This window comes from Oncorhynchus nerka, linkage group LG3 (genome assembly GCF_034236695.1).
Source record: "Oncorhynchus nerka isolate Pitt River linkage group LG3, Oner_Uvic_2.0, whole genome shotgun sequence".
Taxonomy (NCBI): Eukaryota; Metazoa; Chordata; class Actinopteri; order Salmoniformes; family Salmonidae; genus Oncorhynchus; species Oncorhynchus nerka.
In genome coordinates, this window is record NC_088398.1 from 40,743,961 (window position 1) to 40,769,896 (window position 25,936).

Sequence of the window (25,936 nt, forward strand, 5' to 3'; positions counted from 1 at the left end):
GAAAGAACCAAGGGGAGTGACAGCTATAGAGAAGATAATCAAGGAGGTGATGGATTCCAGGTGAGTGTCATGAGGCGCTGGTGCACTTGACGATGGTGACAGGTGTGCGGGATAATCAGCAACCTGATGACCTAGAGGCCGGAGAGGGAGTATACGTAACAGCCACAGAATTCTATGGCACATTATTTAAGTGTCAGCCATTGTTGTCATTAATGTTAGTTAGTGCTAGTTTGACCACCAGAGGGCATCTTTGAGAAGCATTTGACAGTTTTTAATATTGGCTGTACTAGAGAATTTAAAACCTTTTTTTGTAAGAACATATTATATGGGATTAATTTTAAGAAATTAAGAAATGTAGCTTAATACATTTGATTAATATTATGGTGTTTCTATTCCAAGAAATAGAAAACTCTCAGGGTTTCCGTCTGGAAAATATGGCGCTGTACAATGTGACCGGTCGAGAGTAGGCGCAACATAGGAGCAAAATAATTCTAACATTTCCACAACCTAATTGTAGGCTAACCAATACCGAAACAGAGATAAAGTACAAATACAAATATCATTGATTTATCAAGACCAGTCACCATGCTTGTTTCAGAGCAGCGCGAAATTGTGCTGAATTGGATGACTTTGGGTGTAATTCATTTTTCTTTAACGAGTCCGACGGGAAGGATGTACTGCTCTCCCGGAAACTGTCCCAAATCCCCGTCATTTGCGTGAAGACAGAGAAGAAGGGGGCAGAGGTCAGGCTGCCTTCAAGAATTCGTAGGCGAGAGAGTAAACTCCCACGCCATCCGTTCTATTGGCCAACGTGCAATCATTGGAAAATGAAATCGATGACCTACGATCAAGATTATCCTACCAACGGGACATTAAAAACTGTAATATCTTATCTTTCACCGAGTTGTGGCTGAAGGGATTTTCCATGCACCGGCAGAACAGAGAAGCTGCGAGGGGTGAGTGTGTGTGTCTATTTGTCAATAACAGCTGGTGCGCGATGTCGAATATTAAAGAAGTCTCGAGGTATTGTTTGCCTGAAGTAGAGTACCGTATGATAAGCTGTTGACCACACTATCTACCAAGAGAGTTCTCATCTATATTATTCTTAGCCATCTATTTACCACCACAGACCGATGCTGGCACTAAGACCACACTCAGCCAACACTATAAGGCCATAAGCAAACAGGAAAATGCTCAGAACCCAGAAGCGGCGCTCCTAGTGGCCGGGGACTTTAATCCATTTTACTTCATTTCTACCAGCATTTCACATGTGCAACCAGAGGGAAAAAACTCCTCACACTGAGATGCATACAAAGCACCCCCACATTCCATTTGGCAAATCCATAATTCTATCCTCCTGATTCCCGCTTACAAGCAAAAACTAAAGCAGGAAGTACCAGTGACTCGCTCAAGACTGAAGTGGTCAAATGACGTGGATGCTACACTACAGGACTGTTTTGCTAGCACAGACTGGAATATGTTCCGGGATTCATCCAAAAGCATTGAGGAGTATACCACCTCAGTCATCGGGTTCATCATTAAGTGAATTGACGACATCTTCCCCACAGTGTACATATCCCAACCAGAAGTCATGAATTACAGGCAACATCCGCATCGAGCTAAAGGCTAGAGCTGCCGCTTTCAAGGAGCAGGACACTAATCTGGACGCTTAAAAGAAATCCCGCTATGCCCGCAGACAAACCATCAAACAAGCAAAGCGTCAATACAGGATTAAGACTGAATCCTACTACACCGGCTCTGACGCTCGTCGGATGTGGCAGGGCTTGAAAACGTTTACGGACTACAAAGGGAAACCCAGACGCGAGCTGCCCAGTGACGCAAGCCTACCAGACGAGCTAAATCCCTTTTATGCTCGCTTCGTTAGATATTCTCACAGACCAGATTTGCCCTAACGGGCTTTTATATAATTATAATGCAGGGTTAATAATAATAATAATAATAGCTCTGTAAATAAGGATGCATTATGAAAGTAAAATGACATGCGCAAGAGACGGTGGTATATATTCTTTATCACAATTTTCTTTAACCAATTTTGGTCTTTAATGCAGGGCCAACAAACAAGTTCCTTACTTTTATAACAACAAAAAATTGTAACTGAAATTGCAACCAAATTTCTATGACTTGTTTAAAAAAATATATATTTTAGAGATATAGTTTCAAATAACCAAAAGTGAGCGATTGTAATCTGAAATGTGAAAAAGGCCATTCTTGAACATGGGGTGAGACATTCGTACTAATTTGTAAATAAAGCCAGTTGTTTTGTATTATTTATTTCTGTTTTAGAGGGAGAGAAACCAAAAGCCCACCATGCCTATTTTTCGAAAATCGTCAGTCCACATGTCAAGTGAAATTCCCCCTTTGTATTTACCCAAGTTCTCTCTTAACTTCAGAACCACCGACAGTTTGTTGTTGTTGCCTGATGCAGCACTCTAGTGCCAGAGGGGAGACGCCTCCATTAATTGCCACAGTTTAGACTACCGATAGATCAGCGTTTTAACTCCCCCTGGTGATAGTGTGGTGCAATGACAGAATGCCACCATCTACCACAAACGGTCGCGGCATAAGCTCAAAACTTTTAAAGGAAGAACCACTAAGTATTTACCAGTGCTTAATTTGAACAGGATCCGGCACCTCTCAGATTTGACTTTGTTTGTTCCGGCATCAATCCTATAATAGTATAATAGCGTGGTGATCCTTCTGTGTAATCATCCTATCCTGCCACACTGATTCTAGTCCTGCTCTCTTATTTGTACTTAGAGGTTATGGGGAGGGCCTGTTTTGTAAGGAACTGATCTTGACACAGTTCTAGGTAGAAGTGGTCAGCTAGTGAAGAGGTCGTCCTTACGTTATCACGTCACGTGTCGTCATCCTCCTGAATTTTAATTGTGGGGAAAGCCAAATAAAAAATGAATAAGAAAAGGCAATTAAATTAGATTTTTGAAGTCCAAAAACCCTGAGAAAGATGGTGAATTGAACCCAGAACGAGCCAGAGAACTGTCATTGCCGGAGGAGAGAAGTGATGGGCAAACTGTTGGCGATGCCTTAGCTAGCAGTGCTGCTAATCCCACCAGTTCAGCATCACCACCGGCAACTCCACTAGCTAGTAAGCCTACTAGCGAGTCAGACTCAGCGGGAGACGGGGAGCTGGTGGGGGAGGGGGACAGTGCATCCACCGATGAAGTGCTTGGAGCAGGTGCAATTTGCCGTACAAGAACAAGCAAACGTATAAGCCCTGGCTTGTCATGCAGAATTTAAAGTTGGGCTGTACAACACGCAAAAACGTAGGGGGCTTGGGTCTAGAAATGACTGGAGGGATTAAACTAGCATAAGAGTGGGTGGAATGTACAGTAAATTAACATCCTATGACTCAGATGTTAAAAACCCCCCAGAAAAATAGAGAACCCCCAGAAAAACGGTTTTTGAACATGCCCGAACCAAGGCGCATTTGGTGGCAGAAAGCCTTGTAGACAAGGTTAGAGAGGACACCCAGGTTATAGTTAACACTCAAAATGAAAAAATACGCCACAGCTAGAGTGTTCAGAACAGACTTAGGAAGCTAAATTTCACAGCCCCAGGACTCTCAGGGAGTTAAATGGACTTGACATGGGGAGAGTCATTGTGGGAGGTTTTGAAAACTACGGCAGGACTTTTTTCTTCTTTACCTTCACAGTACAAAAGAAGTTTGTAATCTGAACATGAAATTCCTGTCATGCGTGTTCTGCTGTAGCCTACCATACATTGATTTATTTTATTTTAAGTTATATTCCAATATTGTGACATTTGTTCTACTGCTACATGTCTTCAAAATTATATGAAATTCGGGTCTTATAAGCCCCCCAGCTGAGAATTTACAATACCAGTCAAAGGTTGACACACAAACTCATTCAAGGTTTTTTATTTTTTAACTATTTTCTACATTGTAGAATAATAGTGAAGACATCAAAATAATGAAATAACACATGGAATCATGTAGTAACCAAGAAAGTGTTAGGTCAAAATATATTCTATATTTGAGATTCTTCAAAGTAGCCACCCTTTGCCTTGACAGCTTTGCACACTCTTGGCATTCTCTCACCCAAATTCATGACATAGTAGTACCTGCAATGAATTTCAATTAACAGGTGTGCCTTGTTAAAAGTTCATTTGTGGAATTTCTTTCCTTCTTAATGCGTTTGAGCCAATCAGTTGTGTTGTGACAAGGTAGGGGTCGTATACAGAAGATCGCCCTATTTGGCAAAAGACCAAGTCCATATTATGGCAAGAACAGCTCAAATAAGCAAAGGGAAACGACAGTCCATCATTACTTTAAGACATGAAGGTCAGGCAATCCGCAAAATGTCAACGTCGAAAGTTTCTTCAAGTGCATTTGCAAAAACCAAGCTCTATGATGAAACTGGCTGTCATGAGGACCGCCAAAGGAAAATAAATCCCACAGTCATTAGAATTAACTGAACCTCAGATTGCAGCCTAAATAAATGCTTCACATAGTTCAAGTAACAGACATCTCAACATCAACTGTTCAGAGGAGACTGTGTGAATCAGGCCTTCATGGTCGAATTGCTGCAAAGAAACCACTACCAAAGGACACCAATAAGAAGAAGAGACTTGCTTTGGCCAAGAAACATGAGCAATGGACATTAGACCGGTGGAAATCTGTCCTTTGGACTGATGAGTCCCAATTAGAGATTTTTGGTTCCAACTGCCATGTAGGTGAACGGATGATGTCCGCATGTGTGGTTCCCACCGTGAAGCATGGAGGAGGTGGTGTGATGGTGCTTTGCTGGTGACACAGTCTGTGATTTATTTAGAATGAAGACATACTTAACCAGCATGGCTACTGTAGCATTCTGCCACGATACGCCATCCCATCTGGTTTTTGCACTGAGTGGGACTATCATTTGTTTTTCAACAGGACAATGACCTAAAACACATCTCCAGGCTGTGTAAGGGCTATTTAACCAAGGAGAGTGATGGAGTGCTGCATCAGATGACCTGCCCTACACACAATGGGAACTCCTTCAAGACTGTTGGAAAAGCATTCCAGGTGAAGCGTGTTGAGAGAATGCCAAGAGTGTGCAAAGCTGTCATCATGGCAAAGAGTGGCTACTTTGAAGAATCTAAAATATATTTATTGTTTAACACTTTTTTTGGTTACTACATGATTCCATATGGGTTCAAAAAAGAAAATAGTACAAATAAAGAAAAACCCTTGAATGAGTAGGTGGTTCAACGTTTTGACTGGTACTGTATGTATGCATATGGCGGTTGTGGAAAATTAGGCTCAGGCGCAGCTATTCTCAAGTGTGTGGGCATATTGCAGTGACGTCTCAAATGCTTTGAATGAATCAGCACCTTGGAGAGTGCTGTCTGTTTCACCACCATAGATAGTAGGCTACTTGGTTGTTAACTCTGTCTGCTGCTATGTTGTGTTTGACACTTTTTTCTCTCTCAATGTGTTCCGGTACCTCAGAGCCCCCCTGATAACCCCCCACTCGCACTCACTGTGTTCCGGGACCTCCCGATTTGACAAATTAAAAAAAAACTGGTTTTCAATATTTTGTAGAAGCACCTTTGGTGGTGATTACAACTTTGAGTCGTCTTGGGTATGTCTGTATCAGCTTTGCATATCTGGATTTGTGGATTTTCTTCCATTCTTCTTTGCAGATTTTCTCAACCTCTTAAATTAGATGTCAAGCGGCGGTAATCCGCAATCTTCAAGTTTTTTTTATGGGATTCGAGTCTGGGGTTTGGGCTGGGCCACTCAAGGACTTTCACATTCTTGTTCTGAAACCATTCCAGCATTGCTTTGGCTGTATGTTTGGGGTCTTTGTCCTGTTGGAATGGAAATCTTCGCCCTCAGTTTAAGGTCGTTTGCACTCTGAAGCAGGTTCTCATCAAGGATTTGCCTGTATTTGGCTTCATTCATTGTTCCCTCTTTCCTTACCAGTTCCACAGCATCCCAATTGCATGATGCTGCCACCACCATGCTTCACTTTAGGAATGGTGTTAAGACGGGTGACGAGCTGTGCCTGGTTTTCTCCAGACAGCGCTTTGCATTCAGGCCAAAGAGTTACATTTTTGTCTCATCAGATGACAGAATCGTTTGCCTTAGGCTATCAGTCTTCCACGTGCCTTTTTGCAAACTCCAGGTGTGCTGTCATGTGGCTTTTTCTCAGGAGTGGCTTCCGTCTGGCCACTTTCCCATAAAGTCCAGATTAGTGAAGTGCTGTAGAGACTGTTATCCTTCTGGCAGGTTCTTCCATCTCAGCCAAGGAACTGTGCAGTTCTGTCAGAGTGGGCATTGGGTTCTTGGTCACCTCCATGACCAATGTCCTTCTTGCCCGGTTGCTCAATTGGTCTGGTAGTTCCAAATGTTTATTTATTTATTTATTTCCCAATAATGGAGATCACAGTGCTCTTGGAAATTGTTCGACACGCTAGAAATGGTTTAATATCCTTCTCCAAATATATGCCTCATCATAATTATTTTTGGGAGATCTATGGACAGTTCCTTGGACTTCATGGTAAAGTCTCTGCTCTGACATGCGCTGTCAACTGTGGGACATTATATAGACAACTGTGTTTCTTTCTAAATCATGTCCAGGTAGACTTCAAATCAAGTTGTCGTGACATCAAGGATTATCAAAGGAAATGAGATGCACCTGAGCTCCTAGGGGTGTGAATACTTATATATGAATGCATTTCATTATCAATACGACTTTTTAAAATGTTATACTAAAAACATGTTCTCACTTTGTCATTATGGGGTATTGTGTGTAAATGTGTAAGAACAAAATGTATTGAATCTTTTGAATTCAGGATGTAACAACAAAATGTGGATTAAGTCAAGGGTTATGAATACTTTCTGAAGACACTGTAGTTTCTTATGTAGGCATACAAATATGCGCATGTGTATTTTTGTAAAAAAATGAAAATAAAATATGAATAGGAAAAGAGGCTTACAAAGCCAATGATGAACAGCAGCATCGTGCACTATCAATCATGGACCCACGAACTCAAAAGGAAAACTGATGTGCACAATGATTGAGAGGTGGTGCTAATCCCACCCATCATGTGGTTAAGGAAGCTTAATTTCCTCCCATCTATACACGTCAGCCACTTGCAAACAGTATGGCTGTGTTTTTATGGTCTGTACAAATCTAGTGGTGTACCGTTTGGCAGCGGCATTGCTCCCGAGAGTGGAGAACGCAGTGTTTTCCCATTAGGCCTAGTAACAAAGCGTACCTGTTGTCATGACGACCCCTGCCAGGACTTTCCGCCGCGCGTGGGGGGAGGTGAAGTTGTCCGTCAGCTCGCTGAACTTGTCCACAACCAGGCGAGAGACCGCGTCGGCGAGGACCTGGGACCGCACACAGACAGCAGAGATGTGACACGCAGCACAACAAATCAAATCAAATCGACAGCACAACAACCACAGGCTTCAGGTAGTAGGTTGCCTGTTTCGGATGAGTTTATCCTGCTCATTTCATCCTGCTCAATCAAGTGGGGGGAGCAGATGACATCACGGATCAACAGTAAAAGTAAAAACCATTTTTGCTGGAGGACGATTTGAAGCGTTCCACCCTCAAGAAAAGAGGGAGAAGACAACTAGAGCACAGCCTTTGCAACGCAAGCAAGGAACCAACAGAAGAGCAACAAGCATAAGGACACCAACTCAGGACCAAAGGAGCAACCTGAAGGAGGAACCCCAAATTAACCAGAAAGTACACACAGCCATCTCCTCCTCCATGCGGCCTGAACAATCAAAAAGCCACAACAGACTTTGATCACAGACGGAGTACAACATCACTTAATGTTCAGGATCTCGAGGTCTTCACTTCTTGTCTTACCTAAGCATGATCATTTTCATTATGTTTGCAAATATTTTGATGTGTTATTGAATGCTGGCATACAGAAACTGGGTGTCTATTCTGGTAAAGAACCCTGTGTAAATATTTCGATTCGTGTTCTTAAATGCTGAAAATGATTACAACCAAGGAGAGGCGACAGCTGGATGGGCACAAATGAACGAGATTAGTTCAAATATCACTTCCCCCTGATACTTCAGAGTCATTTCATTTGACTTTGGAATTCCGCAGGTTGGTTGCGGGCAGTGCAGTGTGGACTCTCTGTCTCTGTTAACCTCCGGGGGAACAAAGCAGCCTGCCAAAAAAAAACAGTCAGGCAATTCCAGTCTGGCAATAACTAACAGGGCATTCTATCACTCATGTTCTCCTGACTTTCCTAATTAGCCCCGTCCATATGGAGCGCTCGGTTGATGGTACATTTAATAAATATTAACCGACAGAGAATTAATAGACCAATTAGCAGGTGCAGAATCATTGACACGAGCTGCCTGTTTTGAAGGAACCAGACCGATGACAAGTGGAGGAGAGAGTAAAGAAAGAAAGAAAGAAAAATAAAAAAAGCGGGAAATGTTCCTGGGGAGAAAAGACAATTGAAGCCATTGACAGTTTAGCCCCACTAGCTGCTTACTCGTGCAGACTGCACTCTCTCTGCACACACCGGCAGGACTGACAGTCACTTCTGTGATGACCAATCCCCATCCTCACCGCCCCAATTCTTATCAAACCGAACCAAGCTATATTGAGTCTTCGAAAAGAGCAGGCTTTAGAAAGGGGATACCTTCTTTGAGCACCTGCAATGCTGGGTTTACACTCCGAGCATTCCCAGTAGCATTCCCAGTAGAATTCCCAGTAGCATTACCAGTAGCATTACCAGTAGCATTCCCAGTAGCAAAACGTATGTATGTGGTAAAGTCACAAAGCAGTTACGGAGCACGACTAGTGGAGTGCAAATCCAGGGATGAAGTCGAGCTAGATACAGTCTGACTCCCAGCTACAACACCCCAGTAAACGTTTACTAAAACCTAGCCCTAACCATGGACTCAAGCTCTAGACACAACTCTGTCCCACGACAATGTGTGAGCAGCACTGTACCATCGTATTACATTTGATGAAAAATCACATTCAATTTTGAAAGTGTTTAAAAACAACATCTTAACAAAGGGTGATTTTATTCAGGCTAACAAGTGAAGTAAACAAGACTTAAGTAAAATAATTGCATTTCAGATTTCCTACAAAATTAACCCAAACTCTAAACTCTGGAACCCTTTGAGTGCCTCAATTGAATAGGTCTCACATCTAGGTAGGAAAGAGCCTAGACAGTCAATTGTGGTTGTTTCAACAAGACTAAAAAAAGGAGGCATGCTATTTCCTGGTGTTCTCAGCTGGCGATTAGGGGAGCCTGATTGGGAGATGTGTAAATAGATGTCTCGCATGCATACACATCATCTCGGTACTAAAGCGCCTTACATTTTCAACTCCTGTCTCATCTTCTATCATCCTTCGGGCTTGATCATTTCATCTTCAATTAATGTCTCAAACCCAGCGATGATTGGCAAGAGCACCCAATGTTCCCGTTGGGAACTTTCATAAAGAAAATACTTTAAAATATGAGGTAGTAGAGGCATGTGACAGACACTGAAGCTCTTTAGATAAGCTCAAAGACATTATGATTAAGAGGGGGGAGATTTTGCTAATTCCAGTTGTGAAAATACCTTTGTGTCCTCAGCTTTAAAACCCACATCAGCCAATAGAAAGTTTCCAATATAACAAAGACCTATTCTCAAACTCTCATTCTCAGCAGATGGGTTTCTTTGACCAAAACATCCGGATATTTATAAATAGTTAATGCACTCCTGTATTAATAATAAAAAAAATCACAACAGTTTGAGAAAGCCTTGCATAAGTGTTTTGGCTACCCATAATATATTACAGAGAAGGAATACTTTCTGGGGAAGCTCTGTTTTGGACTCTAGGGTGTTAGACCTTTGTGCTTGAGGGCATAAGTGCCGTGATTCCTTTGTTCAGCGCCTGAAAACATTACATGTAGAGTATAAACCGTCTTACTCATCCCCATTAAAAAACAATTCACCCTGTTTTTTTTTCCCCACAGTCAGTGAGTGCAGATATAATATTGGTGCTATGACCTGTTCTAAAAAAGGGTCTTGACTGGGGACAGAGTGGGCTAGTTCAGAGGGACCTAGGTTTGGGCTCTTACCTGGGGTAGGTGGAGCTGCAGTCCCTCTCTGGGGATGGGCTGTCGGGAGGGCGTCTGGTCCAGCTGCATGTTGAAGAGGGCTGAGAGGGCTGCCTGGGCGGCCCGGGCCTTGGCCAGCTTCTTGTTTCGTCCAGAGCCCTCGAACTGCTGTGAGTCCACCGATACCTGCATGACAAAGTTCTTTGCATGGCTCTCGCCGCTCTCGGACAAAAAGTCATACTTGAGGCCCGGCCTTAGCTCATTGAGGATCATGACAGGGTTCTTGCCGCTCGAGGGCGAGGTGAAGGATGAGTGAGGGGGCAACAGGGCCTGGGCTAAGTTAGCACCTGGGGTGGAAGGCATGGAGTACTCTCCCAGCGAGTTTAAGCAGCCGCTGCCATTGGAGCCCAGGTAAAAGGAGTCCTCGGGCGGTGCGGGCGTCTCAAACCCGTTGAAGAGCATGTCTGGGAAGTCGGCCTGGTCGGATGTGAAGTCTGTATTGACTGTCAGTGTCCGGCCCATAGCCAGGTGCGCTTCGGAGGCGTTGGGGAACTGGACAAAGGAGCGCAGTGCCTTCTCTGCTGCATTCAGCTTGGCCTTCTTCTTGGTGGGACCTGAGCCCTCGAACAGCTGCCCATTGACTTCGACGGTCATGACAAACACGGGAGCGTGGACTGGACCCGTTTGAGATAGCAGCTTATACAGCAGCCCCGGCTTAATTTCATTCAGCTGCATAAGGGCATTCTTGGGTAGAACCGGGCCCGGCATTTTCTTACGCTTCTTGGCCCGGAACTTGGAGTGCGTGTGGCCATTGTTTCCCTCCTCTAAGGGGCGCTTCCTGCTGCCCCCGCCACTGCCGTTGGGGAGCTGCTCAGCTACAGCCTCCCCCTCTTTGGAGGAGACGTTGTCCAGGTTACGGTTTTCCTTTACGTCGGTGCTGCTCGAACCTGCGGTGCCCAGAAAGAGTAACTTACAACGCCTTCGTTGCAGGATCTTGTAAATGTAAAATTGATAGATTCCTATATCACTCTTTGGAACTGAACTGGTGATGTGTGCTATGTTTATTTGTTAGAGAGGCTTAACTGATATTACATTGACCCCAAAGTATCAAACATACATCTCAAGAGGAAAATCCATTTAGCAATTAAGTTTTGGCAAAATAGACAATAATTGTCATAATGATAGGATGGTACTTTCTTGGATATTCAAGGGAAGTTGGATTCTATGGCATTGCAAGAAGGATTGAATCTATACAATAACTATGTAAATGGGGAAATAAGTGATAGGAAAATCAGGCCAGCATAACAAAATAAATATTGAGTTCCTCCCTCCCTGACCACGGCATTTGCTAGCCGTGGTCAGGCAGGTTTCTGTTGATACGTTAGTTTAGGGAGGGGTCAGGAGGGAAAATATGTGGAAGAGTTGGGGTACGCACACACACGCATACAAACAAACAGATCTTTACTTTACAGGCAGATTTGATCACCTGTTCCTCACCCCACAAGTATCGATACTCTAATCTGTTGGCTTTTTAATGATAATTTGACGTTAGAGTGCTGAGCGAGCTCTCATAATAGTGGAATTGCAGCTCTAGAATATTGCAAGGAGCACACATCACCAGGTCCTGTTGGCAAAGCGGATGGAATGTTGGCAAAATTTTCATTTATAACATCCTCCAGCAAAGGCTTGATAGGTTACTCCTTTCGGTACTCAGGGGAGAGAGAACCCGGCAGTGCAAATTACAGGGTTTATTGGGAAGATGGGAGGGTGCAGGGAAGAGTGCGAGGAAGAGCAAGGGGAAGAGGACACATTCCGCAAGACCAACAAAGTCTGACAAGGATGAAAGGGTCCAATCTGAGAAAACCTCCGAGATGTTTTTAGATCTTTAGACAACCTAATCGATTTACTTTCTGGTAACGCAGAGCTCTACTTTATAAAAGAAACATATCACACTATGCATTTTCAAACCAGATGAGATCAGAGCTCTTCAGAGGCTCTGTTGGGGTTTCCAGCGACTTCTGAACACAGAATCCGTAGCTTCAGACAGGCGCTGATGTTCGTCGAGTTTCTGCATACTAAAATAGAGGGCACATCCCACAAGCCAGACAAACAAAAAAATTCCTGCTCTCACGCGTTTCCAAATGCTCTTATATACCCAGACTAATATGAAGCCCTACCCCTCCTTATAATGTGCCCATGCCTTTTTATTTTTTTATTTAACTAGGCAAGTCAGTGAAGAACAAATTCTTATTCACAATGACGGCCTAGGAACAGTGGGTTAAACTGCCTTGTTCAAGGATGTTCTTGAATAGCCTTAAAGGATGTTCCACTCAAACGATAATGTACATGATTTCATTTACTTTGGGTGTAGTTTATTCCAAGTGTTCAGATATGTATTTGCCTCGTGTAATTTAAGGTACAGTGTGTATACATTACGCAACATGGAAGTGTGCGAGTGCTTTTCGGAGGAGGTCTTGAAGTGGGGAGTATCACTGACACATTGAGAATAGGCTGGTGGACTCTGGGGTAGCCATGCACAAGCCAGGCAAGAAGGAGTCTTAACAAGGGGATGTATGGGAAATAACTACAAAGGAGAAAAACCAAAGGCATGAATACTGTAACAATAAGTGGCTTTTGCCATTATAGACAGTGTACAAAACATTAAGAACACCTGCTCTTTCCATGATAGACTGACCAGGTGAATCCAGGTGAAAGCTATGATCCCTTATTGATGTCACTTGTTAAATCCACTTCAAATCAGTGTAGATGAAGGGGAGGAGACAGGTTAAAGAAGGATTTTTAAGCCTTGAGACATGGATTGTAGATGTGTGCCATTCAGATGGTGAATGGGCAAGATAAAAGATCTAAGTGCCTTCGAACGAGGTATGGTAGTAGGTGCCAGGTGCACCGGTATGTGTCAAGAACTGAAATGCTGCTGGGTTTCTCCACGCTCAACAGTTTCCCGTGTGTTTCAAGAATCGTCCGCCGCCCAAAGGACATCCAGCCAACTTGAACATTTTAGGAAGCATTGGAGTCAACATGGGCCAGCATCCCTGGGGAACGCTTGACACCCTGTAGAGTTCATGCCGCGACGAATTGAGGCTGTTTTGAGGGCAAAGGGACACTCAATATCAGGAAGGTGTTCTTAATGTTTCGTACGCTCAGTGAAAGTTGACTTTTGATGAGCCAATTAATACTTAGGCCTAATTACATTCATTTCAGTATAGCTACAGAAAATGTAAATGTCCCGGCGATTTCAGTGGAGTAGCTTAATATTATTTCGAGGCTATTGCGTATTTTGAATGTCAGTGAGCATATCAGTGGGTATGTTCCCCAACACTGTTTTTCAAACTGGAATCCAGCTGGTATGAATGTGAGCATACTTGAGGAACAAACAAATATGATAAACTCCTCCTGGTGTTCAAGTAAATGACACATTTCCATTGCTCGGAGTAATATGTTTTGTAGCCATCTTTACAGTGGCTAACTAACCTGGAGATAAATGATAACAGTAGTCCCAGTATCAAAACTACATGAAATGTCCCCCTCTGTTTTGAGCCAGTTGCTGGCGTTTTGGAAAAAAATGTACAGAAATCAGCCAATTGTAATGAAGGTGACATTGTCAGCAGGCCCTCAGCGTGAAACCGGGATGTGAAACTACAATGGCAACCATCCATTTCATCCTGGGATAGACCAGGCAGCCATTTCTTCTGTATGTTCAGAGAGGTGGGGATCTAGAGCAGAGACTCATTCATAGGCACGGCTGGTTGGAGCTCAGGGCTCAGATTCCTCCCAAAATGTCCAATTAAATTTGAATGTGTGATTGAGGATGACATTTCTTTTTTAAAGGGTGTGCATAGAGCAATATAAGTTGAATCCAAGGAATTTATGGAGTTTTGCAGTGAGGTTTCTGTATGTGCGGTGCTTGTTGTTTGTGTATGTCCTTTGTGTATGTCCTTTGTGTATGTGTGTGTGTGTGTCTACGCAGGGAATCCGGTAAGGGAACAAATGGACACAGGCAGACAGACAATTGGACAAAGGGAGAGACGGACACACTCACTCATGTTCTCCTCTTCATCCACGTCCATGGTGAAGAGCTTCTGCCGGGGCTGCCGAGCTCCGGCTCCACCTGAGAACAACACCAGAGGAAGGGATGGTCAAACTCAACCTAGATGTCTCTACCACAAATAACACACTTGCCCATGTGAAGACACAAACACGTACAACTATAAGAGGGGACCAAGTGTGTGTGTGTGGGGGGGGGGATTTTTTTTTTTAATTCTCTCAAAATATTCATATGTACACACACCCATACCCACAACCAGTGCAGTGAGATGAAAATGACACAGCCAGGTTAAGCCTACGGTGAGTGTATAAATATTCAGAGGGGAATACTAATCTGGGCGAGAGAGGAGAGGGGGCCCGGTGCTGACAGGCCGTAATAGTCAGAAGCAGTGTATTGTGACTTTAATATCCGTCCGATTAGACCTCATTTCCAGCTGCCTGCCGGAAGATATACAGCCATTGACATGGACATGCCTTTTAGCCGGGCATGACACAGACAGCCATTTACCTGGCGGTAGAACATGCACTACAGTACACGAACAGTTGTACCGTACAGCAAAGCCGATGGATTTCTAGGTGAGCAGATTTGACTCTCTGCAGGTGAATCTGGTGTCTGGCCTAGAATCTAATCCTGAGATTTCTACAGCAATCCTACTTGACATTTAAGTCATACATCAAGAACACACAGTTGTACTGGAGGATTGCCTGTGAGCCCTAACTATCTCAAGAGGGAAAGGATCTACTGTTAAAGCACTCAATATGTATTACTCTGGAGACATTGAACAAATATATTGACAGTACCAGTCAAAAGTTTGGACACACCTACTCATTCAAGGGTTTTTATTTATTTGTTTGACTATTTTATGCATTGTAGAATAGTTTAGGGAACTATGAAATAACACATATGGAATCATGCAGTAACCCCAAAAAAGTGTTAAACAAATTGAAATATATTTTAGATTCTTCACAGTTGTCACCCTTCGCCTTGATGACAGCTTTGCACACTCTTGGCATTCTCCAAAACAGCCTCATGAGGAATGCTTTTCCAACAGTCTTGAAGGAGTTTCCACATATGCTGACCATTTGTTGGCTGCTTTTCCTTCACTCTGTGGTCCAACTCATCCCAAACCATCTCAATTGGGTTGAGGTGATTGTGGAGGCCAGGTCATCTGATGCAGCACTCCGTCACTATCCTTCTTGGTCAAATAGCCCTTTCACAGCCTGGGGATGTGTTTTGGGTCTTTGCCCTGTTGAAAAACAAATGACAGTCCAACTAAACAGATGTGATGGAGTATAGCTGTAGAATTCTGTGGTAGCCATGCTGGTTAAGTGTGCCTTAAATTCTAAATAAATCATATACAGTGTCACCAGCAAAGCACCCCTACACCATTACATCTCTTCCTTCATGCTCCACGGTGGGAACCACACATGCGGAGATCATCCGTTCACCTTCTCTGCGTCTCACAAAGACACGGCAGTTGGAACCAAAAATGTCTAATTGGGACTCATCAGACCAAAGGACAGATTTCCACCGGTCTAATGTCCATTGCTCGTGTTTCTTGGCCCAAGCAAGTCTCTTCTTCTTATTGGTGTCCTGTAGTAGTGGTTTCTTTGCAGCAATTCGACAATGAAAGCCTGATTCACACAGTCTCCTCTGAACAGTTGATATTGAGATGTGTCTGTTACTTGAACTCTGTGAAGCATTTATTCGGGTTGCAATATGAGGCTGGTAACTCTAATGAACTTTTCCTCCGCAGCAGAGGTAACTCTGGGTCTTCCTTTCCTGTGGCGGTCCTCATGAGAGACAGTTTCATAAAATCGCTTGGTTTTTGCGACTACACTTGAAGAAACGTTCAAAGTTCTTGAAATGTTCTGTATTGACTGACCTTCATGTATTAAAGTAATGATGGACTGTCGTTTCTCTTTTCTTATTTGAACTGTTCTTGCCATATGAACTTGGTCTTCTACCAAATAGGGATATCTTCTGTATACCACCCCTACCTTGTCACAACACAACTGATTGGCTCAAATGCATTTAGGAAATAAATTCCACAACTTCATTTAACAGGCACACCTGTTAATTGAAATGCATTCCAGGTGACTAGCTCATGAAGCTGGTTGAGAGAATGCCAAGAGTGGCAAAAGGCAAAGGGTGGCTAATTTGAAAAATCTAAATATCTCAAATATATTTAGATTTGTTTAACACTTTTTTGGTTGGTTATTTCATAGTTTTGACATCTCCACTACTATTTTGCAATGTAGAAAATAGTTTTTATTTAAAGAAGAAAGATACCCTTGAATAAGTAGGTGTCCAAACTTTTAACTGGTACTGTGTGTTTTCAGAACCTGTTACATTTATGTCAAATTTTATATAAGGTTGTTACCAAATGTGATGAATTATTTTAATATTTTACCAAGAAGTAACAAATAATTCTACTACATGTATCAACTTTCCAATTCCAGTCTTAAATAGCAGTGTTGATCATGTTCGTATTGAACATAGCCCAGATCCAGGCCCAGACATGAACGCCCAAGGGAGTGCGTAGTTTGTTTCTGGCCTAGAAAGAAATGCTCTTTGCTAATAATCACATTCTCTTATGGGAATATATTTTCTGTTTTCCCCAGTCCAATGCACTGGTCTTCATTCGCAGCTGTAGTATGTAACATAAGTAGAAGCTATGATGGCCATGTGTACAACAGTCGCCCTTCCATGGAACCACTTAAACTAGAAATTCGACAACTAGAAAAAAATCATTGCATAGAACATTTTAGCCAAGTAAGTCGATGAGAATTTCTCTTTTAAAATAACATCCTAGTAGTCAAGAGGTGAATGGAACAGGAGACACACGCAATACACACACACTCACACACACACACACACACACACACACACACGTGCCGGTCTAACAGCTTGGTCCCCCTGCAACTACAGCACAAGTGAAGCAGGAGTGTCGAAATCATGATGAATCCAATGAGAGAGAGAGAGAGTGGTTATGACGGGGACCAGATTGTGCTGATTCCAGCTCTCTGCCTTGTTCCCATGCACCATTCCTCATGACCGACACTTTAAGCTAAATTAAATGGCCTAATTAATCTTGGCTAATGGTGGGTGACAGCAAATATGCTAGCAAAATTACGACCCTATTAAAATACTAATATTCAGTCCTATGATTGAAAATGAAAAGGGGCGGTTGTGAGGGGGCTAGTTGGGTGGGGGTAGGAGGGATTATGTGTTTTAGGTAGCCAAGTCAAACTCCAGCCAGGTGTCCTTCCTTCGTCCAATGATTCCCCATCCCCCCACCCTGCACCTCCCCACCTTGTACCCTATTTCACCCGTAGGCTTGAACGCTAAATGCCTCTTTGGCGATTAGAGGTTTCGAGATTCGCCCATTTAGGCTGGCTCGTGCGCCCGTCGCTTTCTATTATGAGGTCTCAGAGCCGTTTCACCGCTTCGCTCACGAGCCGCTCATGAATCAGTAAGCAGCCATGAGATCTGTTCCAATCTAAGGCCCGTGCATCTACAGCATTCATAAAAACTAAGCTGCAAGGACAAATACAATCCAGTGGTGAGTTAGGGCCAAGGACACAACAAAGGCAGAACCAGAGACCTGTCTGGTCATTCAGCGCAACTAACTAATAAGTTGTCTGTCGATGATCTGAGGGAGAAGTCTTGTTAGGGTATTAGTGGCATCACTTCATGCCTCAGTAGCCAGATGACGGGTGCCAGGCCGGGGTACCAGAGTGCTGGATGGACAGCTCAGCCCTGCTTAGACCCAGTGTTAGCACAGCTGCATCTGTTTGGCCTCAGTGTTTGCCCACAGTCAATCCACAGAGGCCGCATTTAACCGGCTGCTTTTTTTGCTCCACATGGGTCAGTGGCTGTAAAAAAAGTAATCGATGTAGAGAGGAGCATCCTGACCAGTGGTGTAAAGTACTGAAGTAAAAATACTTTAAAGTACTACTTAAGTAATACCCCCAAAAAACAACTCAACTTTTTTATATTTTTCGACAACTTTTACTCCACTACATTCCTGAAGATAATATGTTCCTTTTACTCCATTTCTCACTGGCACCCAAAAGTAGTTGTTACATTTTGAATGCTCAGGCAGGACAGCAATATGGTCCAATTCACGTACCTATGCATATAAAGTGTTGTCATACCCAGTGCCTCTGATCTGGAGGACAAATACTGCGTTTGTAAATAATGTCTGACTGTGTCCCTGGCTGTCCGTACATTTTAAAAACAAGAACATCAAAGGCCCTCCCGAGTTGCGCAACGGTCTAAGGCACCGCATTGCAGTGCTAGCTGCGTTACTACAGATCCTGGTTCAATACAGCCGGCTGCGACCGGGAGGCCCCTTGATGTTCTTGTTTTTCAAATATACGGACAGCCAGGGACACACTCAGATATGATGCTAAGCACAATTGGCCCAGCGTCGTCCAGGTTACGGGAGGGGTTGGCCGGCCGGGATGTCCTTGTCCCATCGCGTTCTAGTGACTCCTGTGGCAGGCCGGGCGCATGCACGCTGACATGGTCGTCAGGTGTACGACGTTTCCTCCGACACATTGGCGCGGCTGGCTTCCGGGTTAAGTGTGCAGTGTGCCAAGATGCAGTACGGCTTAGCAGGGTTGTGTTTTGGAGGACGCAAGGCTCTCAACAGTCACCTCTCCCGAGTCCGTACGGGAGTTGCAACGATGAGACAAGACTAACTACCAATTGGATATGATGAAAATTCGGTTACAATTTTTGGTGGGGAATAAATAAAAAACTAAGAAGATTATACCATCTGGTGTGCTTAATATATAGAATTTTACTCAAGTATAACAATTGAGTACTTTTTCCACCACTGGTCCTGACCAGGTCTCCACTTTCATACCAGATTTAAGAGAGAGATTCCTTCAAAATTCCTATGACTCAATATGACTCTTTAGCATTAAAATTGTTGGGCGCAAATTGGTGTCAGCGATCAGCGTGTCATATCAGTGTTCCACTCTAGCTACGGAAAGTAAGAAAGGCGAGTCATTGACAAGATGGCGAAGAAACGACAACTTTTGCCATAACAATTGAAGTAAGGAACATCGGTGGCATAACGTTCAGTCTCCAAGCTAAAGATGTGTGGCTTAACCAGTAGAATATGCTTATGATTATTAGATTCCTATTATCGGGTTAGAGGTCTTGCACTGGTAGATGTGCGCTCCTCTTCTTTATTCCTTACGCCAAAACACTACCATATCCCACCAGTTGTGAAAGGGGCTGGTTTCAGATGGTATTTCAATGGATGGTTGGGGCGAGGGAGGGGGAGAGAAAAGATGAGAAAGAAGATGAGAAAACTCCAATTCAATCTCGGCGGCGTGAGGGCCCGAGGGAAATACGGTGTTTTGATTCGTCTTTCATCCCTCGCTTTCGCTGCGGTGGAGCGGTAGCACGACGCTTCCGTGGAGGGAGCTGCAGCCGCCGGAACAGGGAAAGGGTGGATGGAGAGAGAGGGAGGGAGAGGAGAGAAACAGAAAATGCAATCCTATTCTAGGTACAAGAGAATCATTATGTCTCCTAAAACAGAGAAATGAGGATAGGCCTGCCCTTGAAAGGCAGTGGGAGGTGAACAGTCAGGCCAAACGCTGGTAGAGGTTGAGTGATGGGGGTGGGGAAGAGAGGAGGAGTAACTTAGGTAATAAAAAGATTGCAGGAAGGGCAGAGGTGCATGAAAATAAGTTAATTTCTGTCCAGTGCAAAAGGCAAAGTATTCTGGGAAGTCCAACAGGTCTGCAATATACACTTACCATCTATAAAGGAAAAAAGGTCAATGTATATATGTCTATGGTCAGGAGCAAAAAATGTCTGCAACCTGTAACCACAATGCAGAAAATTATTAACAGCCTTATGGGAGCATTGGCAGTGCAATGTTTGTAATTGGTCAAATGAAAGTGTGTTGTCTTTTGATTGAGCTTCTGACAGGGCTTGTGGCTTGTGATTGGTCAATTGATCTACTGACAATTTGATTGTTTTTTTATTTGTACAGTGACATGAGAGCTCAGGTCAGGGGCTCTCCCTCAGTGAAGCACCACTTTGCAATTCACCCTAAACGGCCTGCTCTTTATTTCGATTGAGCTACGGGGCCACACTTTTACACTCAACATTTGCTGCTGCTACTCTGTTCGTTATTTGACTTTTATCGTTATCTTCCCTGATGCCTAGTCACTTTACCCTGCCTTCGTGTACATATCTACCTCTTTCTGCACATTGATCTGGTACTGGTACTCCCTGTATAGAGCGCCATTCTTGTGTATTTGATTATATTATATCCTCGTGTTACTATTACTTTTAAACTCTGCGTGGTTGGGAAGGGCTCTCAAGCGAGCATTTCACGGTAGAAAGTCCACACCAGTTATATTCGGCGCATGTGACAAATGCAACTTGATTTGACATAGAACTTAGCTAATGCCACTTTTTAATGGGAATCCATAACCTCTCCCTCCAACTAATCCCCCCCCCCCCCCCCCCCCCGCCGTAATATCAAAACAACCCAGCCTTTCTGACGAAAGGAAATGTGTGAGCCTCTCAGCCACTGCTTGTTTTCGGTGGAGCTTTTTCTTTAGTTTTCCTTTCATGCTGCCTTTAAAAGCCTGACAACACTGACTTAAGCCCGAGCACTGAAGGAATCCTCACCGACACAAACTGCATTAAGAGCACACTTAATACAGAAAAGCCCCTTCTCTGCCATCGATTTTCGAATCCCCAATGGTCAGACATGTCGGTGTGTCCGCCCACATCGTGTAGGAGACACGAGACGAGCAAGGAATTAGGCCTGCTTGGCAGCTCTGCGTCTGTTGTAAACACTCAGACACAGAAAGAAACGCGCAAACAAACACGCTGCACACTAGTGAAACTGAATATATCGACTGCACACCCGGACAGGCAAACAAAACGGACTATTTCAGGACCGTAGACAGGGAAACGCCAATACAGACTGCTCCATACAAATATACCACGACCACATGAGCAAACCAGTAGAAGACACTGTTCGATCCAAATCTCTATCCAGAAGAGTCACTTTCTTCCCCCAAGAAATACATCCACATGTGTATTCTAACAGCACATAACAGCTCTGGAGTGAAGTCTGGGTCAAAAGCAAAATACTTGAAATAATTTCGAAAACCTCTGGAGACACACAGACAGAATTAATTTCTTAAAATGAACCAACAGTTAAAATAAATGAATGACACTGTTCTAAAGCACATCCTTCCTTCAGGTCTGGCACTAAGACCACTCTCAACCAACTCTTTAAGGCCATAAGCAATGAAGAAAATGCTCACCCAGAAGCGGCGCTCCTAGTAGCCGGAGACTTTTATGCAGGAAAATTTAAATAAGTTTTACCACATTTTTACCAGCATGTCACAAGTGCAACCAGGGGAAAAAAAAATCCTAGACCACCTTCACTGCACTCACAGAGGTGCATACAAAACTCTCCCCCGCCCTCCATTTGGCAAATCTGACCATAATTCTATCCTCCTGATTCCTGCTTACAAGCAAATACTAAAGCAGGAAGTAACACTGACTCGCTCAATATGGAAGTGGTCAGATGACGTGGATGCTACACTACAGGACTGTTTTGCTAGCACAGACTGGAATATGTTCCGGTATTCATCCAATGGCATTGAGGAACACACCATCTCAGTCATCAGCTTCATCAATAAGTGCATCAATGACGTTGTCCCCACAGTGACCATACGTTCATATCCCAACCAGAAGCCATGGATTACAGGCAACATCCGCATCGAGCTAAACGCTAGAGCTGCCTCTGTCAAGGAGCGGGAGACTAATCCACGTCTCATTAGCCATAAGGCATACGCCCCCGCCCCTCTTCTTACCAGAAAGATGTTCGTTTCTGTCGGCGCGATGCGTGGAGAAACCAGCTGGCTGCACCGACTCCGATAGCGTCTCTCCAGTGAGCCATGTTTCCGTGAAGCAAAGAACGTTACAGTCTCTGATGTCCGTCTGGAATACTCCCCTTGCTTGGATTTCATCAACCTTGTTGTCAAGAGACTGGACATTGGCGAGAAGTATACTGGGAGTGGTGCACGATGTGCCCGTCTCCGGAGTCTGACCAGAAGACCGCTACGTTTCCCTCTTTTACGAAGTCGTTTTTTTGGGTCGCCGGCTGGGATCCATTCCGTTGTCCTGGGTGAAAGGCAGAACACAGGATCCGCTTCGCGAAAGTCAAATTCTTGGTCGTACTGATGGTGAGTTGACGCTGCTCTTATATTCAGTAGTTCTTCTCGACTGTATGTAATGAAACCTAAGATGACCTGGGGTACTAATGTAAGAAATAACACGTAAAAAAAAAAAAAAACTGCATAGTTTCCTAGGAAGCTGGGGCCCCTCAGGGGTGTGTACTTAGTCCCCTCCTGTATTCCCTGTTCACCCACGACTGCGTGGCCAGACACGATTCTAACACCATCATTAAGTTTGCTGATGACACAACAGTGGTAGGCCTGATCACTGACAACGATGAGAGCCTATAGGGAGGAGGTCAGAGAACTGGCAGTGTGGTGTCAGGATAACAACCTCTCCCTCAATGTGAGCAAGACAAAGGAGCTGATCGTGGACTACAGGGAAAAAGGCGGGCCGAACAGGCCCCCTATTAACATCGACGGGGCTGTAGTGGAGTGGGTCGAGTGTTTCAAGTTCCTTGGTGTCCACATCACCAATGAACTATCATGGTCCAAACATACCAAGACAGTCATGAGGAGGGCAAAACAAAACCTTTTCCCCCCTCAGGAGACTGAAAAGATTTGGCATGGGTCCTCAGATCCTCAATAGGTTCTACAGCTGCACCATCGAGAGCATCCTGACCGGTTGCATCAACGCCTGGTATGGTAATTGCTCGGCATCTGACCGTAATATGGTAGAGGGTAGTGCGAACGGCCCAGTACATCACTGGGGCCAAGCTTCCTGCCATCCAAGATCTATATAATAGGCGGTGTCAGAGGAAAGCCCATAGAATTGTCAGAGACTCCAGTCACCCAAGTTATAGACTGTTTTCTCTGCTACTGCACGGCAAACCGATCCGGAGCGCCAAGTTTTGGACCAAAAGGCTCCTCAACAGCTTCTACCCCCAAGCCATTAGACTGCTGAACAATTCATAAAATTTGGCACCGGACGATTTACATTGACCCCCCCTCCCTTTTGTACACTGCTTCTACTCGCTGTTTGTTTGTTACCTATGCATTGTCACTTCATCCCCACCTACATGTACAGATTACCTCAACTAACCTGTACCCCTGCACACTGACTTTGTACCGGTGCCCCCTGTATATAGCCTCGTTATTCTTATGGTGTTACTTTTTATTTTAGTCTACTTGGTAAGTCATTTCTTCTTCTTGAACTGCACTGTTGGTTAAGGGCTTGTAAGTATTCATTTCATATTAAAGTCTAAACTTGTTGTATTCGGCACATGTGGCAAATAAAGTTTCATTTGATTTGATCACAGACTTGTGCTATTTGATAGGCAATGGCAATTTTTCTAGATTCTATCCAATATCTTTTTGTCAATCAAACCATGGAAGATCAGTGATTTACTTTAAGAATGGAGGGAATTGTAAAAGAATTCGAAAGTGAACCAGTCAGAGATTTTGTAATGTTCAAGCCAATCGCTCTTCCTCGCTGTCCAGTTTCTATCTCGGTCCAGTTGCCCAGGGTGGTGACCAGCTAATGCACCATAATGGGGTACACGTGTGGGGCCACCGGGGGCCTAATGAACTGGGGTTCTCATGGAGGGGCTGCCGGATTGAAACTGATGGGCCGGGGTATGGGGGAGAGGAGCGTGGCCGCCTAACATCGCCACTATCGTGCCCCCTTCACACACACACACACACACAACCTCACGCTCACAGCTCAACCGTATCCCCCACGCAAACCTCCATCTCGGACTCCATTATTCAATTTGGTTTGACTAATGACCAATACCCTGTTTGAATTAGCCTGCCAACACCAATTTGACTTCAATAAGAGCAGATCTCCCAATGCGTTTAGGAGGCCCTGCTACAAACTGCAGGTGCCAGCTGGACATTCGGACCTGACCTAGGTGTTCCATAGAGCAGGAAGGGATTGCTCTCATCCTTCTCAGTGATGTAAAGCTTTAAAAGAGGGTGACAATTCAACACTAACCCTGCATTTTCAATTTTGCAAAACGAGACAATAAGAGATGAATAGAACTCTTGATGCATGGGATAGAATTAGTACTGCATGACACCCCCATAGGATGGTGAGTAATCTGGCAAAAACCAACATGGTTGAAATGTTGTCAGGTACCTCGCTCAAAAGGGGAGTAATGTAGTATCCATCATTTCACCATATTAGTCGACTGTTTATCTCTTCAAGACCACACACCTGCGCTTCTGCCGATTCAATGAAAATCTAAAAAATATTTTTCACCCTCTCTCTCATTCGCTCTCCCTCCCTCTTCAAGGGCGCTGGGTAGCTGCCGCCATCCTCCATTTCCCCTTTTCAGAGGGAGCTGTAAAACCTGTGACAGCTATGATTTATGATATACGCACTGTGCCTGTGGGGCAGATGTGTGTGTGTGTGTGTGTGTGGCTAAGGAGAGGGGCTAAGTTATGAGTTCTTCTGAGCTCTCCACGGGCTATCGCCAGATGTATCGGTGCTCACTGTTCAGTCACAAAAGTCACACACAGGAGAGAGCACAAGCGAGTGTGTTTGCCTGTCTAGGAGTGCGAATTGGGCTGTAATGACCTGAAGCAAGAATAAAAACATTGTGAAAAAGTAAGTTTACAAAGATGAAATAAGGCATGCACTGACAGCTATTTAGAGGCACTTGGCCAGCTGCTGAGTGTGTGTGCGTGCATATGACACGAGTGTGTATGAATGTGTGCACGAGTGTGTGTACGAGTGTGTGTATGGCCTCATTCTCTCAAATCGTATTTTGAAGTGCTGCAGGCTGACCAGACAAAAACTGCTGGTATCAGCATAGTCTCCCTCCCCCCAACTATCTATTTCCATTGCTCTCTATCTATTTCTCCCTCTCCCTTCCCATTTTCCTTGCCTCAATGCTCCTGCTGTGCACTGTATTTCATATTCAAGGACAGGTCAGGTGATCCAGTATCCTCACGTGCGTGCCACTGCGTAAATCTACAATGAACAAAAGTATCACGCAACATGCAACAATTTCAAAGTTACAGTTCATACAAGGAAATCAGTCAATTGAAATAAATTCACTAGGCCCTAATCTATGGATTTCACATGACTGGGAATACAATACAGATATGCATCAGTAGGTCACAGATACCTTAAAAAATGGTAGGGGCATGGATCAGAAAACCAGTCAGTATCTGGTGTGACCACCATTTGCCTCATGCAGCAATCTCCTTTGCACATAGTTGATCAGGCTGTTGATTGTAGGCTGTGGAATGTTGTCCCACTCCTCTTCAATGGCTGTGCGAAGTTGCTGGATATTGGCGGAAACCGGAACACACTGTCGTACACGTTGATCCAGAGCATCCCAAACGTGGTCAATGGGTGCCATCTGCCTGGTACAGGATTCATCCGTGAAGAGCACGCTGCGAGTATTTGCCCGCTGAAGTCGGTTACGATGACAAACTGCAGTCAGGTCAAGACATTTTTAAAAAAATTGTACCTTTATTTAACCAGGCAAGTCAGTTAAGGACACATTCTTATTTTCAATGACGGCCTGAGAACAGTAGGTTAACTGCCTGTTCAGGGGCAGAACGACAGATTTGTACCTTGTCAGCTCGGGGGTTTGAACTCGCA

At 44.1% G+C, this 25,936-nt stretch overlaps 1 protein-coding gene across 4 annotated transcripts in view; it reads right to left on the reverse strand.

The window, feature by feature from the left end:
• Window positions 1-25,936, reverse strand: part of LOC115107867 (double-stranded RNA-specific editase 1-like) — a 200,672-nt gene that overhangs the window by 36,066 nt on the left and 138,670 nt on the right. For all 4 annotated transcript variants that reach the window (XM_029631599.2, XM_029631580.2, XM_065011767.1 and 1 more), the window contains 3 exons: window positions 14,144-14,212; window positions 10,105-11,030; window positions 7,267-7,381 (listed from right to left, as the gene is read on the reverse strand). In XM_029631599.2, the coding sequence (XP_029487459.1) occupies window positions 7,267-7,381; window positions 10,105-11,030; window positions 14,144-14,171 (1,069 nt within the window). In that variant the 5' untranslated portion in view covers window positions 14,172-14,212. The remainder of the gene's footprint in view (window positions 1-7,266; window positions 7,382-10,104; window positions 11,031-14,143; window positions 14,213-25,936) is intronic.